At 34.9% G+C, this 18,145-nt stretch overlaps 2 protein-coding genes across 2 annotated transcripts; one reads left to right on the top strand and one right to left on the bottom strand.

The window, feature by feature from the left end:
• The first annotated feature begins 3,405 nt into the window (after positions 1–3,405).
• LOC148302207 (uncharacterized) lies at positions 3,406–8,589 on the top strand. Its single transcript, XM_088271987.1, has 6 exons — positions 3,406–3,453; positions 3,721–4,306; positions 5,185–5,703; positions 5,886–6,112; positions 6,903–7,193; positions 8,146–8,589. The coding sequence occupies exons 2-6, from the start codon at positions 3,766–3,768 to the stop codon at positions 8,302–8,304; spliced, it is 1,737 nt and encodes a 578-aa protein (XP_088128113.1). The 5' UTR covers positions 3,406–3,453; positions 3,721–3,765; the 3' UTR covers positions 8,305–8,589.
• Positions 8,590–14,532: 5,943 nt separating this feature from the next.
• Positions 14,533–17,997, bottom strand: LOC148302206 (uncharacterized). Its single transcript, XM_088271986.1, has 2 exons — positions 15,114–17,997; positions 14,533–14,726 (listed from the first exon to the last, which is right to left on the bottom strand). Exons 1-2 carry the CDS (start codon positions 17,879–17,881, stop codon positions 14,672–14,674), a joined length of 2,823 nt encoding a protein of 940 aa, XP_088128112.1. The 5' UTR covers positions 17,882–17,997; the 3' UTR covers positions 14,533–14,671.
• Positions 17,998–18,145: the final 148 nt, after the last annotated feature.

Below are 18,145 nucleotides of genomic sequence, written 5' to 3'. Positions count from 1 at the left end.
TATCGTAGTCGTACAGGAGAAAGTGACCAACTAACAAAACGTAAATTGTTCAGGAGGGCCACTCAAGTCACTTTTGCTTGGCAAGAAAATAAACATGCAGTTAGTAATTTTTAACAAATCAATATATTATAATTCCATATCCTTTGGGATTTTTTTCCAGGGCAATATTAAGCTAGTAAGATATCAAATAGTCAATGATCACGTTTTTGTAAAAAATGCACTTGGTCACTTTCTCCTGTATGACTACGATATGTATGTACAATGGTGGGCTTATTGCTAAGAGCCATTATCTTCAATCCAATCAAAAATAGGCTAATGATAATGGTGAATGTTTGAACCTTATACTGTCTTTAGAAATAAGGAGGTTGGTAATTCTTGCACGTGAAAAAAATATCACTTGATGAAAACAAGGAAGGCAAAGGAAGCAGGATTAGGTAAACAGTTCAGGGGTAGAGGAAACCGAGGAAGAATGATATGACGGACAGTTAAAGTTCCAAAGATAGATACTAATATTTCAGGCGTTTCTTGAAAGTCATCAGATATGGTGCATTGTTAAAATGAAGTGGTAATTCATTCCGTGGGCTGGCCGCTTGGAAAGAAAACAAATTACTGCATAAATGTGCCATGACGAGGGATGAAAAGTCATCTCTCCCGGGAAGAACGAATAATTATCACTTTTAATGTTTTTAAAAACGATTTATGTGATCTCAACCTGTTGCTTGGCTTTGCATTTATGGTTATGTCTCCTCGAGGGCTTTGGAAGTAATAATGCAAGATAAATGTATTTTTAGGCGGTTCTGACTCGTTCGCAAGCACCAACAATATCAGACGATTAAGTATTTAATCATTTGCAGGCGCACTTTTTTTAGTCCTCGTAAAAAGGAACAAATGGAGGTGAAACCGCCATCGTTAACTCCAAGGGGTCGTTGACTCAAGTTGGACAACATCTATATATATATATATATATATATATATATATATATATATATATATATATATATATATATATATATATATATATATATATATATATATATATATATATATATATATATATATATATATATATATATATATATATATATATATATATATATATATATATATATATATATATATATATATATATATATATATATATATATATATATATATATATATATATATATATATATATATATATATATATATATATATATATATTTATACATAAGTGTATATTTGGCTACCATACTGGCGGTACCAGGTTCGATTCCCAGGGGGGGGGGGGTTGAAATTATGTTAATATATGTTTTTTCACTCTAATATTTATTTATTATTACTCTGGACTGATAGCTGAAGCGCAGGACTGAGCATCTTGCTTTCATATAATGAAAGAGTATTAAATTAGAGATATATATTTCAGATAATAAAGACATGCTAAAAACAAGATCGACGTATTTTCCGTCGAAAAAAATTCCAACCGTTTTGATTCGAACTGTTGATAATGCGCCCTGTTCAATTATCCCGTGGTTTGTTTGGATGCTCATATTTCCGACGATCTGGTCTGGTCGCACGTTGGTTGTTTGATAGCAATATGTTATATAGCAGGGATGGCGAACCTATGGCGAGCGTGCCATAGGTGGTACGCGAGACGGTTTTGCATGGCACACGAATGAAGAGAAAAAAATAAAAGTGTCAGGTTGTGGTCCCGTAGTTAGTGTCGCAGACTCTTAAGTCAGAGTTTCTCGGTTCGAACCCCCAACCCCGAACTCTACCACAATTACACAGATACCTATTTCTAATAATGAGCCGCTTAGGCTCACAGAAATAGTATGACATTGAAATATTTGTGTAAATAATAAAAACACAAATATTATATTTCTCTTGTAAAAAAAAAGTGATAACACAAAAAAAAATGTTTAGACTTACAGACGAAAGTACTACTGTTTGTATTCTATTAAAAGCCTCCAGCTATGAACCCGACATAAAAATGTTGGCATCTAGCATCTAACAACAAAAATCTCAATAATAATGTAGTTTTAAGGGTTCTGAATTTTTTGAATAAGTATTTTTTTTTATTTCTTTTATTTTGCCATTTCGATGTTTTGTTTATATTAAAAATCTGAAGTTACACAAACATTTGATGCATTTTTATTTCCATGGCATGTGACACGCGACATATTATTATATCGAAAAAAAAAATTTTTGGCACTCAGGCTCAAAAAGGTTCGCCATCCCTGTTGTATAGTGTGCCTATAGGTACATATTGCTCGTATTGGCCGGAGCCGTGTTCCGTTAGCTGCCCGCGAGCTGAATACGGAATCGTGGAAACTGGGGTCACACATGATACATGAAACGCCATTAATTACCTCTCTCACAACTATATCGGTGCAAGTCAAATCTACAATTTTCAAAATAAACAACAATTATTATTCGATTATGATTAATGATTATTTAACAGCCCATATCAATGGCAATTGTGGTCGTCCTCACTAAAACGTTACATTTCCATTGAAAATTATTTTAAGTTATCAGGAATTCGAGCTTTTAAAATGGTTACGTTTTGGTGCAATTTAATGATTTCATATTGGTATAACACAGGATTGATCACGTTTTGTCGCAATTTTAATTATGATTTCGATAGAATACAGTAAACAGAAAAGATTTGCACTAAAAGGATTTTTTTGTGTAATATTGGAAATGTAACTTGAATTACAGTACACATTGTTATTCAAGTAGTACAGTAGATATTGTTTTTTTTATTTTATTTTTAAATATAATATATCATGGGCGTTTAAATTTAATTAATCAAGTTTTAAACATAAACTGTCTCGTAATATTATAACTATGACTGTTTTACCGATAAATATGATACACATAACTATTTCGCACTATTTTATCAAGTGTCTAGATCAGAAATGTGATAAATTGACAAGAAAATTTAAAGTAAAACAGTAAAATATTACGCCTGGGTAAAGTTTTGAATTATAACTGATTTTAGTTGAGATTTTAATCAAAAGGATAATTCTAGCCTTACAGGGACATCTTTGGTCAAGTGCCATTAATAAATTTGTGTAAAAATAATAAGAAAGAATGCATTACCAAAAGTTTTCTTTTTCAACTGATTTGTAGATATCACTCGAAAGCGTCTTTATAATATGGACTACCCATGGACGGAGGTGTGGATCCGCAGTGATTCCTCGTCCGACTTTTTTTTTTAATTACGGCAATCTAAATATTAATATTATTATCTAAATTCGTACCGAATTCCCGAGAATTTTTCGTTATGATTACATGAAGATTAACGATCTAATTTATTTTAAATATTGTCTTAAAAGTGTAGATTTTTTTTTGTATAATTGTGAACCTTTTATAGCAACTTTGTTTGCGACGAATTTTGAAGGTGAAGACTACAGCATATAGCCCTTGGGTGTTGAAGTAATTCCATATGTCGGAGTTATTGGAAAATATGTATATTTTTAAAGATTATTTGTTGATGTCCAAAAATAAAGATCTATTTAATTGATTATTATTATTACATGTGGTTTTTTTTAACTAAGAGTTTAATCTTATTTCTCATTTTTATAATTTAGAGGTGCTCATGTCGCAGTTTTAGTCCATCGACAGTTGGAGACAACGAGCACCAAAACTAGAGCTGTTTGCAAGCGCCCAGTGTTGCCTCTGAGAATATTGTTTCAATGACAGAATTAAATAACATATGAATTTTACATTTTTTAGGATAATTCAGTTGAAGCCGATCTAGATACACGAAAAAAATCTGCAATGGCTTCCCAATCATCAATTAAGACTGACAAGGATCCATCTATTTATGAACTCAAACAATCTCTTAGTGAAGTAACAAATGGAAAAATTGAAGAGAAGAAACAATCTTTCACATTGCCGGATGAATCTAAACATTCAAAGTTAATTAATGCGCTTCGAGAAGAATTGAAAGAAAAAAATGAAAGACTACATAGCATACAAATGCAACATGAAAATTTGGCCGACTCCAGTCGATTAACAAGAAGTGTTAATGAAGAACTATCGAGGGATAACAAATTTCTAGAAACTCAACTTAACGAAAAAGAGGCAGTCATTGAAAAGCTTCGGAAAGAATTAGAATCATCTAAGTTAGATAAGAGTCTCGTAGTCTTAAATGAATCAAAATTTAAGGAGGACATAGCTCATTTCAAAGAAGAGAAGAAACAATTTCTGCTCCAATCCAGTAAAGATCAAATCAAAATTCAAGATCTACAAAGGCAGTGTAAGGAGATGGAAGGAATCCTTGCTAGGAGACATCCTGATTCAGTGTCAGCATTAATAGGTAAGTCACATAAACAGATTCTATGATAGCATTGATTTTTTTATTAGTATTCAAGTTACACATTTTGATTTAACTTAATCCAACCATACTATGTCACTGTGATCATCATCAGGTATATCCATTTTTTAAACATACCCATGGTATTTTATACAGTTATTATTAAAAAATATACAGTACATGGTGGGATTCCTTCTTGTATTTTACCCTTTGTACTCCATTAGTGCTGTTTCAGTTTTACTCGGTAGTTTGAGAATTCCCTGTAATCGCATGCAGTATTAGTAATTTCAAAATTATGCACAATTTTGTTGCTTTGATACTCATGTATAATCTCACGGCGCCTTTGATATCATTACAGTATGTTTTAAGGTGATCTCTTTTAATGCTGGTTTTTTTAAGCGCTGGAACTTATTGTAATGTATCCCCAACACTAAACGGCGTCTATCTGTACTAGACATTTAATTGGTTTCTAAAGTATCTCAACAAGTTTTCTCAATAATGCTCCCTATCTACTTATTTTCAATGATAACTTTGGAAGTGATTGACATTTCACTCTCCTGGAAACAATACTGCTCTTCTTTTTCTGGTGCCTCTCCAATTGATGAATGTTGGCTGTTATACTGTGTGTTATGCAGCCAGGACTTCCTCTTTCTGCCTAGGCCTACTCTGACTTCCACTTTCTCTATCATTATTTCCCGAAGAACTTGGTACCGCTCATGTCTCATCATATGTCTTGGGCACTCAAATTTCCTAAGTTTGATGTCACTAATTGGCGAGTTTTCCCGATTCTTCCTAGAACCTTTTTATTCATCGTCTAGAATTATTTCCACTAGGGTATAATAACATATATCTTACAAGTGAGAAAAAACTCTTTTTTTCAGTGGCTTCAAAACATCCTACATTAGGACATAATACAAAAACGTTGCTCGAAAATAGAATTTCTTTCCTCGAACAAGAATTAAAAGAGCAAGAAAACAAATATCAATCCGCCTTAACCACAGTGCAGGAAAAAGTGAATGCCATGAGAATTAACTATGAAACTCACATCGGGGACTTAGAGAATCAAGTTGTGAGTCTGCAGCATATTAATTCTGAGCTCAAGGAGCTTAGTAAACCTAAAATCACAAGGAGCGTGACTGTCCAGACGGAAAAGGCCACCGCTCCGGTAGCTATCCAAACCCAAATTGTTAAACCTTCATCAGCCAAAACTTCTAAGACACTACCTACCAACGATAGGGCTGGCAGCTCTTTGTCTAGGGAAGACAGCCATAGCCATTTAGTTGCAACAGTTCGAGGGTTAAATACAGAAATAGCACAGAAAGAGAAGACTATTACAAGGCTTAACAGAGAGTTGGAGGATGCTAAGAAACTTGTGGCAAAATTGCAAAAGGATAAAGAGGGTTTGTATAATTTCGTTTCTTTGTACCATAAATTATTTTTAAAATTACATCATGCTGATAGAATACATCTTCGAGGCCTGGAATAGTACCAGTCTTTTTTTAGTTCTGTGATTTTTTAATCTGATTTCTTTTCAATCAATTGTCACCCCAATATTTTAAAATAGTATGTTTTGCATCCACAGGTTCTAAGGGAAGTTCAGAAAAAGTGATGGGTAAAAAAACAACTGGAAAAGCTAACACTGCAAGATCCACAAGGTCATCTACAGAAGCATTAAATCCTCGTCTGAAGTGCAACAAGGAGAATGAAGTGAGGAAAGTAGAACAAGATGAAGCTGGCGATTCAGTCAAGAAAGATCTAATTACATTGCAAAGTGATTATGAGAGTTTGAAGAAAAAGAGAATTGAAGATGTGAGATTTGTTGTTTTAGCTATCTAATAATTACATTATTTTTAAAATTTCTATCTAATGATTATCTATTATCTAATGCTATAATTAGCATAAACACACATCCATATGTGTTCTCACACATGCTAGTACGAGTATAGGTATCCAACCCCCAGTGCCCAGTTATTGCTGGTGTTCTCCCCTTTCTTTCCAACAGTCCCTACCATTCCCCTTTTCATTTCCATTCCTATGTAGCAGTAATGTCCTTCACTTTGCATCATATATGTACATATATTCCACTCCCATAGTCAAGAATCTATAGCGCAGGACTAATCACCTTCTTTTCACATAATTGGCAATCAAGCTAACACCGTTACAGTGTCAATCCAATTTCATTCCATTTACACCATTGAGTGTAGATAGTAGTTGGAAGATTTTTTATATAGAGCTTAGAATTGGTCCTAAAATTAAATGATACACTTTTGATTTAAATTCAAATGTCTACCCTTACTGGTCCAATGTCGAATCTCATTCGACATAAATTTTTTCCTCGTAGGTCCTATGTCGAACGTCATTTGACATTATTTTATTATCAGTATTATTAATGTAAAATGCAAGGTCACCTTTTTTTCACTCGTATTTATTACAGTATGTGGAGCAGAGGACAAATGATTTTTTGCCCATTTGAATGAGTAACCGTTTACCTGGAAGGGATACAAAAGGTTCAATTTAGATGCTGGCTCAGCTCACGCGGTGCTGAAGATGAGAAGTTTTAACCGGTTTTATTTGTTTTTAAACATATATTTTTTTCCAGCTTTTTGCCTTGCAAACAGCTCACGAGAAGGAATTGATGAACCTAAATGTAAAAGTTTTGCCACTAAAAGATGACGTTTCTACTTTAAACACAACGGTAGAATTACTTCATAATCAAATTAAGCTGATGGACGAGCAGTTATCGGTTATCGTTATGGAGAGAGATCACTACAAACACAAGGCTGAACTGTTGAACTCCAAGTTGAACTTCCCATCGGAATGCCAGACTGATAGATCGACAAAATGTAACAGTAAAGCATCAGAAAAGGATTATAATATGTTGAAATTTAAGGTATTAGAAAACAAAATTAATAAAAAAAACTCAGAGTATTTAGTACAAATGCATCGGACAAAATATATTCAAGTCTTTCTGATGTAAAATTGGATTTCGTGGCATACAAAAGTATGCATAGGATTTGTAGATATCTTGATAACAGTCCCTTGGGGGTTTAATATTGTATTTTTGATATTTTTTATATTATTTTTTTATTTTTTTAAAGGAATAACCCGCTACGTCCCTACTTTAAGAGATTTGTCTGGGATAAGGATAATTGTATTGTATTATAATAATTGTATTAAGGATTTAATAATAATTGTATAGGGAAGGTAAATTTGAAAAATACATCTCAAACACCCAGACCAATTGAAAATAAATCTTTCTTGAATTCATTTTGCCATAGGCGGGAATCGAACCCGCGACCCCAATTTCTCAGTCGAGCATCTACTCAACTACTCCACAGCGCCTGTCTAATGTCATATCTTAACATAAACGAATAAAAATATAGAAGTCCGGGTATTTACAGGGATTGACAACCGCACGACTCAAATTTTGAAAGTCGTCAAAATTTTATGACAAACCGCTCACTCCTTTCAAGAACGTCATAAATCAAAAATCGTCAATTTTCAGTTGTGTATGTTTTCGGAATGCCCAGAAAATGTACCAGCAAAAGCGGCATATATTTAACTTAATATTTACCCGCTGCAGGGCAGAAAGTGTATTATATTTTTAAACTTTAAAAATGTTCTCCTGAAAAATCAACTATTTTGATTTATGACGTTCTTGAAAGGAGTGAGCGATATGACACCCTTGAAATGTTAAATCTTCTATTTGTATGCAAAGTTTTGACATTTGTGCTCAAAATATTGTTTTGAAAATCTAATAAATTTATAAGACTAAACAAGTTATTCGCACCGTATAAATATAAGTTGCATATCTTTTGTTTTATGTCCTTTGTACGTTGCAGGTCGCCGAACTAGAGAAGCGTTACGAAGGGCGGGAGCTTCGGTTGAAAACCCTTGTGGACTCTTTGGCAAGGCTCAAGGACTCTCAGTTCCAGCCGTCTAGTCTGGACTCGGGACGCTGTACCGACAGGCTTAACCTACCCACTCAGTATCCTTATTAGCACAGTTTGTGCGGGCTTCGCGACAAACTCACCGGTGGCTGCGTCGGACAAAAACCAGAGGAAAATAAACCCAACCTTAATTTTACAAAAATCGCTATATGTACAGTGGAACCTTTCAAAATGAGCGCCTTTCGTTATGAGTAATTTGCAACATTTTGAGTGTGTCCAAATACTTGTTCACTAAATCTGGATTATCTCCAATTACAGGAGTCATTTTCATATTATTTTTTGACATCTCATCAAAGATGAAGAAGAATATGGAAGTCTGGGCATTTACGGGGCTGACGACCGTCATAGGCTGGTTTAAGTGATCACTTTACACACATGTAACATTCACCAATTCTACCCATTATTGACGTGTGTAAAGTGATCACTTAAACCAGCCTATGACGGTCGTCAGCCCCGTAAATGCCCAGACTTCCATATTCTTCTTCATCTTTGATGAGATGTCAAAAAATAATATCGAAAAATTTGCATAATAAGCAAAAAAAACTGATAAAGTTGCTCCCTAAACGATTTCACATAATGAACTATACAGAAAAGGCAAGTTCTCTTTTCGAGATATTCACTTGTGGGCCGGGAATTCCACGCCAGTTGAAACAAAAAAGGTTTCGCTTAAGGAGTAAAATTCTGTAGCGAATTATGCTCATTATGAGAGGTTCCACTGGATATTCCAAAGTATCGATATTTTTTTGAATAAATATTCAAATTCACACTTACCATATTATATTGCTCCACAGTATTGTTTTTATTGAGATAAAAAAAACAGATCATAATTTGAGAATTATTATCGCCTACGGAAAACGAAAATGATTTCACTATTTTTATTTTTTAAATAAAGGAATAACCCGCAAAGCCTCTATTAGAAGCTTGTCTTCAGGTAGGATAGTAAGGATAGTTAAGGTAAATGTGAAAAATACATCACAAACACCCAGACCAACTGAAAATAAATCTTTCTTGAATTTATTTTGCACTTGGCGGGAATCGAACCCGCGACATAAAATACTTACCTTTCCGTACCTTACTGTAGAAATACCTTACCTGTCTTTAAAATGCATTCGGCGTAAAAGGTAGTATACGGAAGTAATACCTGCCCTACTGATAAACACTAGTCAGGCAAGAGGGTAGTAATACTCTCCCCGTACAAAGTGTGTTAATTATTTGAAAGAAAAGTTTTCTTTTATTTGATCTCCGATAGTAAAATCTCTGATTAATGATTATAAAAAAAACCTCTTGAAATGGGTGATTCCATTGATCGAGTGATTATAAAGTTCAAACAAACATATTTCGAGTGATCTTAATAACCCAATTAACAACTTAATAACCGAATAAGTTGATTCGGCAGTCACTTTGTGGTTAAATCTATCCATTTTTAATTTAAGTTTTCTTTGGAAATACCATTATTTCTTAAAATCAATTGTGATACGTGTTTCAATGTATTCCGCATCATTTTCAAACATCGTATATACGTATCTTCTTCTTCTTCTATCCATGTTCGCTCCCTAGGTGGAGCATATGGCCAACACGAGTCGTCTCCAAGTCACTCTGTCACGCGCCATCTCCTTGGCTTCCTCCCAGGTCAGTCCGGCGTCTCGAAGTTCCGCTGAGTATAGTCGGTGAATGGTCGTCAGCGGCCTTCCGGGGCGCCGGAATCCTCGGGGTTGGAAGAAGAGACACGAGGGATTTGATGCCCTCAGGTGGCATTCTAAGGACATGTCCCAACCATGTCCACCTTCTTCTCTTCAGGACTTCCAGTATGAGGGGCTGTTGAGTTCTTCTCCTCACTTCGTCATTCCTGATGAAGTCATACCACTTTATACCCAGTATTCGCCTCAGGCATCTATTTTCAAAACTTGCTAGTTTCTTGCTTTGAGTTTTGGTGAGGTGCCACGACTCACATCCGTGCAGCAACACTGTTAGGATGCAGGCGTTAAAGAGACGACACTTGGTTTTTGTTTTTTTTATACGTATATATTTGGCTTATTTGATTATTAAGGACATACTAATTTTCTTTTCAATGTTGTATTGAGTTAATAATGGATTCAAATAACTCCATTACTTTCATCATTATTTAAAATCATTTTTGTACCTTTTATGGTACACATTAATGAATTTATTATAGTTTTATATTGTCGAGTTATTGGAGTCTTTTGTACTAGTTAACCTAAAGTTATACATCATCTACTGGGTTTATCAATATCAATGACAGTGCGGATGTTACTGAATGCAGATACATATCTACATAATTAGTTTGGCAAGTATAAGCTCTGTCTACAATTGGAGAGTTCTGCAGCGCCATCCACAATTAGGATGGTATAGTGATGGGCATCCACAGAAGTGCTGACTGGAATGCCCAGGATAGAAGTTTGAGGGAGGCCTGTATATGATGCTCGGTTCATATGGTTCCTGAAGTAAGTCAGTCAGTATTGACTTTATTCCATATTTACATAATATTAAGCTTACATTGAAATTCCGTTATTCTGTGATAATATTATCAAGAGCTTCTAGGTATTACAATTATATATGTGTAATTAATGAAATCTGTCTATCAGTTATGTAGGAGGGCTCTATTTACTAGGTATTGCATTATTAGATTTAAGTTTTGTATTAACATTTCATGGTGGAATTGTATTTTTTATAATAAAATAACAACTGTTTTATTTTTTTCAACATTTATATTCAAACATTATGTCAATTTGTGAGAATTATCCAATACTATTTTGTATAATATATTCGATATTCGTGTTTTGATGAACTCTTTTGTTTTTTTAAAAAACCCCTTCTTCTTCATCTTGTTGTAGGCCTTGTTGCCTGTTTTTAGCCTCCTGCGATGTCGATTCGCAGCTATCAACCCATCTCTTTGGTGGTCTGCCCGGGAGTCGTCCACCATGGGGTTGGCCATTCAGTGAGATGTAGGGGAGTCTGGATGGTTCCATTCTCCTCACATGCGCATACCATTGTCTCCTTCGTTGCCTTCCCCACCTAACGACATATTCGATCTCGCATATTTCCCTGATCCTGGCATTTCTTATTCTATCTCGAAGACTCTTGCCTGATATGCTTCTTAGAGTCTTCATTTCAGACACTCTAAGCGCGTTTTTTTGTGGCAACGGTGTCCGCTCTACTTTTGATTCCATACGTCATGATGGGTCGGACACAAGTTTTGGAAATCTTAATTTTGCTGCCGATCTTCATCTCGGGGTTTTTCCATAACGCATTTTTCAGGCATCCATTTTAAATCCCGAATTATTTTATATCGGAAAATGTTCACTTCATGACACTGGACTATACAGTCGTATCTCTTCCATAAGGTTATGCAAATATGAAAAACACAGAAAACTTAAGGCATTTACAGGATATATTGCAAAGTATCATTTTTCTTTAGCACGCTCCTTTATTGAGTTTTCCTTATATGTATTTGATATTGGAAATGTGAGCAAAATGTATTTGATAAGTAATAATTTTAAGTATTTCAATATGAAATTGGACATTCTCCAACTATAGGTGTCTAATGTATTTAACATTAGTTAATACATCTTTATATCAGTGAATATTTTTAGTTAAGAGTTATATTATATGTAAATTATTTTTAAAAATATGAATTTGCAGCTTTTGTAAAAAATAAATTGTGCTAAGTGTGCCTTGTATCATATAAAGTGTGAAACAAAGTAAGGTATTTTAATATTAATTTTTAGTCTATTTGAATAACGCATATTATATAATTAACATCTTATGGTTTTATTAAAACGTTTGTGTTTAGTCACATAACTTGTATCGCAAGTTCCATGATTTGGTGTTCCGGTTCTTAGTTGAGTGTTGAAAATTGAAATCAGTTAAGGTAGTTTTAGTCAACGTTCGATAGGAGTGCATTTGAAGAGAAATATGTATCTAAAAAAACATTTATTTTTTATATATGTATCTGCTTTCGTGTTTATTCCGCTTCTGCACTTAAAAAAATGGTTCTTGGTGTAGTAAGTAACCTCCTTTATATTAATTAAAATCTGCATAACATCATTTATAACTACTTATAAGACTGAATTTAAAGATCAAAGTATTTTATAGTTGTAAATTATATTAAAAGACACAAATAAAGCATATCTGTAAAGCCTTTAATTTGTTATTGCTCTGTATTCATTTATTAGTTGGAATAAATATATGAAACTACTAGAATGTTGTTTTTATTTTTATTTTTTTAAATTATGTACATTCATTTTATTATGTGAATTTCCTGTGCCAATTTACGGAAAAGCTACCTCGACATAACAGAACCCTTTAAATCTCATAGGACAATACACTTCTATATATTATTCGTAAATATTTTGTGGAAATGAATCCTTCAATATAATGCTTGCATTTTTAAAAATTATAAATCTATGATATTAGAGGCTTTTGGAATTCAATACATAAAAAAATTGTTACAATTTTAGCCAAACGATGTATTAAATTTATTACAATTTTGAAGTCCTAAGTACTAAGCAATTAAAAAATCTCCAACTTCAAATAGCTTCAGATAAATGTAGTATGTAATACCATGGATCTATTTTGGTATGTCAGAGATCTTTTTGATAATCGAATCTATATCTGAAAATCTTTAATTGACTTACTTTACTCAATTGATACTGATATTAATTAATCTGAAAAAATTGCGATTACGTATTGCTCAATCAGATTCATTTGTCGCAAAAAGCAACAGTAATGTGATTTTGAGGTATAAATTTTTAGCCATTGGAAACACCCTAAAATAAACTTTTGCATAGTTACAAGCGATTTTTTCCATAATGGTCCATTTTTAAAAAACACTTGTTACATCCCTATTCTTGTTATCTATCTTTCATAAACAAATTTGAATATAGTTACTGTTCCTAATGCATAATGTTATAATTTTAACTAAGTCACAAGTTTTGTGAATTTGTAAGTTCACTCACAAGTTTTTGTGAATCATCTACAATATTAACACATTTCGGCTGTCCAAACTCAAAACACAGTAAGGGACATTTTTTTAGTAGTACGTTTTTTTTTTAGCATTTCTTGAATAAGTAGATTCTACTTAGCCCAAAAATGCAAAAAATAACGTACTTAAAAAAAAAGTCCCTTACTGTGTTTTATGTTTGGATAGCCGATTTGGGTCGGGTGTTTTTTTTACGCCTGCAGATCGGTGGCGACGGGATTTCATAATTGTGTACATATGGTTTAGACATTAACAAAGAGATTGGTACATAATATTCATATAAAAACATTAAATAATTCTTTCTTTTCTGACTTTGAAATTAGGCCGGCGCAGAAGGTAAAAATACCCTTCCCATCCTTAAGCATCAATCGACCGAATGGGTATAAATACTTTTCCCATCCTTAGTATGCATGCCAAACAATACATTTTATGTTTAGGCTTGATAAATAATGCTAATAGTGTCACCTTTTGGGAATTCCGTTTTTTTATTTTTGGATGTTTTAAATTGTTTCTGTTTTCCGCAAAAATTTGTATACAGTATTTCTGTTTTTATCAAATTATGGTTATTTTACATTTGAAAAAATAAATAAAATATTTTTTTTCTTTAAATTACCGTGTTTATCAAATTCTCATGCATGTATCTGGAAAATTAACGGAAAACTGCTTATTATAGAAAAAATACAAAGGGAAACATTTTGGTTTTTGCATTGGACAAGATAGTTTAATTCTCAATTTCTAGAGGTAGAGAAGAATTAAACTATTTAAAAAAAAGGTTAAATAAAAAACGGTTTTGCTGCTACACTTTATTAATTTCAAAGCATTATAACATATTTTATTACAATAGTGAAATATTTAAATTTTTTATCTCTAAAACGTTAATTTAACAGTGGTATTTATATTCCATAAAAATGCTACACTTTTGAAAGATAGCTGAATCCCATATTTATAACGGTCTACTCTTTTTAACATTCTTGATTCTACAGGGGTAACTACTCTATGAGTGGCGACTACATGAAAATGTATGGAAAATACTTCACTTAAATATTATTAATATGTACTAAGTATTTTTTAGTTTATAATCTGAGATATTTTTACCACTTGAATGGAAAAGAAGTACTCTAAATATTTATTCAATTTATAAATGTTTTTGTATAAATAATATTACATTATTTTTATTTTTTAAAGAAACCTTGTTTAGGATTCTAATTATATGAGATTTTGAATATATTATATTTGACTTTGTTTATTTTAATATTTCATATAATATATAATATATAATATTTTTTCAGGTACCTACATCTATTTAATAAATAGTATTAAATTATTTTAGCATCTTATATAAATATCGCTCATTAACATTGTCATAGCCATTTCTCTGTCGTAGGGGAGGTTTGTGGTTGCTTTGTGCTGATCACCATATTAATCCACCTTGATTTTGACCATCTGCCCCCAGTTTTGGATAGCCCTAAAGAATCTGTTAAAAAAAAATTCACTTTTATCATTTTATATTTGCATACATAATAGGCGGGGAAAAATAAGACTGTTTACTTCAACTTAGAAGGGGATTCACAAAAATATGTATCCGTTATAATTAAAGGATTGATATTCATAATGGTAAATGAAATATAAATATTAGAATTCAAGCAAGTATTAGTATTCACTAGTAAAAATGCTACCGTTTAAAGAAAATTAAGAAATCTGTACTATACAAGGCACTAAAGAAATTATACGGAATGGGAATGGATAAATCTGAAGAATTTTATATATTTTTTTATAAAGAAAAAAGTTTCAAAATATGCAAATACAACGTATAATTTCTAATAGATTAATAAATATATAAATAATTTGAAAGAGAACTTACCCAGATTTCATCTTGGAATCCTTGTATGTGCTTGCAATTTGAAGGAATATGGTACAGATGCAAAGTGCCTGCAAGACTTGAATTCCAAATTCAGCCATTGTCGGATTGATTATCTCATCCAGCGTGTTTAATTTGAAGGTTGACTTTTCATATTGCTCCGGGGACGCGATTAGGCGCTGGAATCGAATGTCCTGGGTCTCAATTCTACGTTCTGATATTTCGCGAACGTTATTTGTTTGACGATCTGTACGGCGATCGGTGGCCATTCGTTGAGGGTTTGATCTGGCTACCCTTGAACTTTCAGCTGCCCGAATGCGACGTTCAACGTGTGACCTGCTTAGTTGCCTCCTAGAATCTTCAATATGATTTTCTGAAACGCGTCTTTCATCATTTCGTCGTTCACTAGATGATAAGTCAGTTCTAGAAACCCGTTCATTAAGAACTGAGCGTATGTTCCTGTTATCGATTTGAGAAATGCGACGGGAATTCGATTGATCGATTCTGTTATATTGTCTCCTTGTATTGTCATCGAGTCGATTTCTGGAAATGCGCCTTTCTTTGTTTCTTCGTTCACTTGATAAATCCAATCTAGATGTGCGTTCTACAAATCGCCTTTGTCTATCACCTTCAAAACGGCTTTCAGAAATACTTTGCTCCTCAATTACTCTTTCACTGGAATGGTTGATTCTAGATCCAAGCTCGGCAGAACGAGAGCGCACATTCCTGTCATACCTACGAGACATGCGTCCTGCGGATTGGGATCGAGTGTTAGAAAGGCGTCGCTCATTGGAGAACCGCGTCATTCTCGAATTTTCTTCTACACGGTTTTGTGAAATGTGTTGTTCGCCATTTCGTCGTTCATCTTTTAAATCAGCTCGTGCGACATATTCAACATTTCGCGAACGCTCATTCATCCTTTCTTGACGAGAAATGAGACGATCATTAGAAAATCGCTGGATCCGGTTCGGTTGTGTCCGCGTATTTTCTCGGTTCAGGGGAGAAACACTCCTCTCCTCGGTTTTTCGATTATTTGATTGGTCATTGCGAGTTTCTTCCAGAGATCTAGAACGAAGATTTCTGTTACTGCTGCGAGATGCACGATGATCCAAAGTAAATCTATCAATCCTGCTGGCTTGCCTTTGTACGTTATCTACAGTGCTTCGATATTCTTCTGTTCTTCGCTCGGAAGATACACGTCGGCTGGTATCAATATAATTATCGGTGATTCTTTCATTTGACCGTTCTCGGCGAGTTACGGATAAGTCTCGTTTGGATCGGTGTTCTCCGGTTTCTCGGTCTTCTCGTCGTGTACCTCGTTCTACGCTACGGTCTAATTTTCTTTCGCGGTTTGCTCTTACTAAGTTATTTCTCGAAGCGCCTTCTGGATAAGTGTTCCTCCGTAGGCTGTCTTCATACATGCGACGATCATTTGCAGATGATCTTTCGATTCGTCGGTCTCCTATTTCCGCACTTCGGATCCCGCGAACATTCGTTACTCGAGACATATCCAATCGGCGTTCACGAATTTCCAACATGTTCGGAACATTTCTTGCGGCCCTAGAAACCGTCACTCGAGATTCTCTCTCACTCCGGGAAGAACGGATCCGCTCACTTGGCAACCTTCTGTCTACCCGTTCGCTAGAAAATCTTTCCATCTCTCGGCGTACAGATGATATCCTCGCGTCTACTGTCCTTTCAGTCCTTCTTTCAGACAGACGATTTAACGCAGAACGCTCGTTAGATGCTTCGCGCTTAGTCCGGAAAATTTCCCTGTTTCCAGCTTCCCTTTGTCTAGATTCTTTTCTTTCGGATAATCGACGTTCGACTGCTTTGTTAGCGTTGATATCGCGTCTCTCGTTTGACACACTATTACGTGCCGAGGGGTCGACACGACGCTCCTCATTTTTGGCGATACGATCAATATTGATGCGATTATTGTTCTGTAGAGGTGATAAATTCCGTCGGTTTGTTTGTGAAATTTCCCGCGTTTCTCGGCGATTTGTAGAACGATCTACCTGTAAATTGCCCTCCAACAGTCGTCGGTTCGTCGATACTGCCGATGCTCTATTCTCGGAAGTGCCTCGACCTACCCGGCGTTCTTCGTTTCGGCTTTCGACCCTGGTGTCACGTCGAATAGCGAGGCGATCGGTGGTTCGTCTGTCGGGATTGCGGTTGTCCGAATTCATTATATGGCTCGGAATTTGATGGTCCGTGATCCTGATTTGATTGTCTCGTGCCTGCGATACTGATTCGCGCCTATCATTTCGGCGTTCGGCAATAAAACGTCTGGAAATTAGACGAATTTCATTTTGTCCTTTACGATTTACTGGCGATCGAGTCGATGGGTATTGCTCGTTTTCGCGGTTATTCCGACGTGTAGTTAAGCTGATTTCCCGTCGCGCTCGGTCATATCTGGTCTCTCGGCCCTCGAACCTAGAGGACACAGTGGAAAGCCGTTGTCGCCTATTTGATTCCCGTGCCGCGGATGAATCTTCGGAACTTCTTTCCCTGTAAATTCTGCTATTTTCAGTCCCGAGATGGTATCTGGATAAAACGACCCGAGTTTCCTTCAAACCGATGTCATTTTTCGCCGCGTCTTCCTTGGCCTTAATGAGTACGTCGTTGCCTTTATTCCCTTTCTCGTGTCTCTCGCAGACCTTGTCATCTAGTTGGATGCCGTCGCACACGTTTTCGATAAAACTTTGAGATGGACGTACGACGAGTAGGAAGAGCGCACCTACCGCCAACAGAGTATCTCTGTACAACATGATGAAATGTCACCGAAATACTGCGATGATCGGAAGTATTTCTGTAAATGCTTCTTTCAGTGGAAAAGCTTCAGGTGCTGGGTTCACTCTCTTGGGAGAGTTACCGAAGAACTGTGACAATCCGAGCTCTTCCGAGGCTTTTTATACTGCGAAGCTCCGAAGTAATTTCACACTTGTGTTGGCAGGTATTAACAATTTGCAGCACCCACGTACCCCGTAATGTCCATTATCTGTCCCTCCACACGCCGTGGCGTGTTGGGGGGG

This window comes from Brachycentrus maculatus, unplaced genomic scaffold (assembly GCF_059751285.1).
Source record: "Brachycentrus maculatus isolate JH-2025_06_01 unplaced genomic scaffold, ASM5975128v1 h1tg000473l, whole genome shotgun sequence".
NCBI classification, from domain to species: Eukaryota; Metazoa; Arthropoda; class Insecta; order Trichoptera; family Brachycentridae; genus Brachycentrus; species Brachycentrus maculatus.
This window is presented reverse-complemented; position numbering and strand designations above follow the sequence as displayed.

Coding starts and splice junctions, on each gene's coding strand:
- LOC148302207 (XM_088271987.1), top strand. CDS start 3,766: ATGGCTTCCCAATCATCAATTAAGACTGACAAGGATCCATCTATTTAT. Junction 6,113..6,902: donor AGAAAAAGAGAATTGAAGAT/GTGAGATTTGTT, acceptor ATTTTTTTCCAG/CTTTTTGCCTTGCAAACAGC. Junction 7,194..8,145: donor ATAATATGTTGAAATTTAAG/GTATTAGAAAAC, acceptor TGTACGTTGCAG/GTCGCCGAACTAGAGAAGCG.
- LOC148302206 (XM_088271986.1), bottom strand. CDS start 17,881: ATGTTGTACAGAGATACTCTGTTGGCGGTAGGTGCGCTCTTCCTACTC. Junction 14,727..15,113: donor GATTCCAAGATGAAATCTGG/GTAAGTTCTCTT, acceptor TTTTTTTAACAG/ATTCTTTAGGGCTATCCAAA.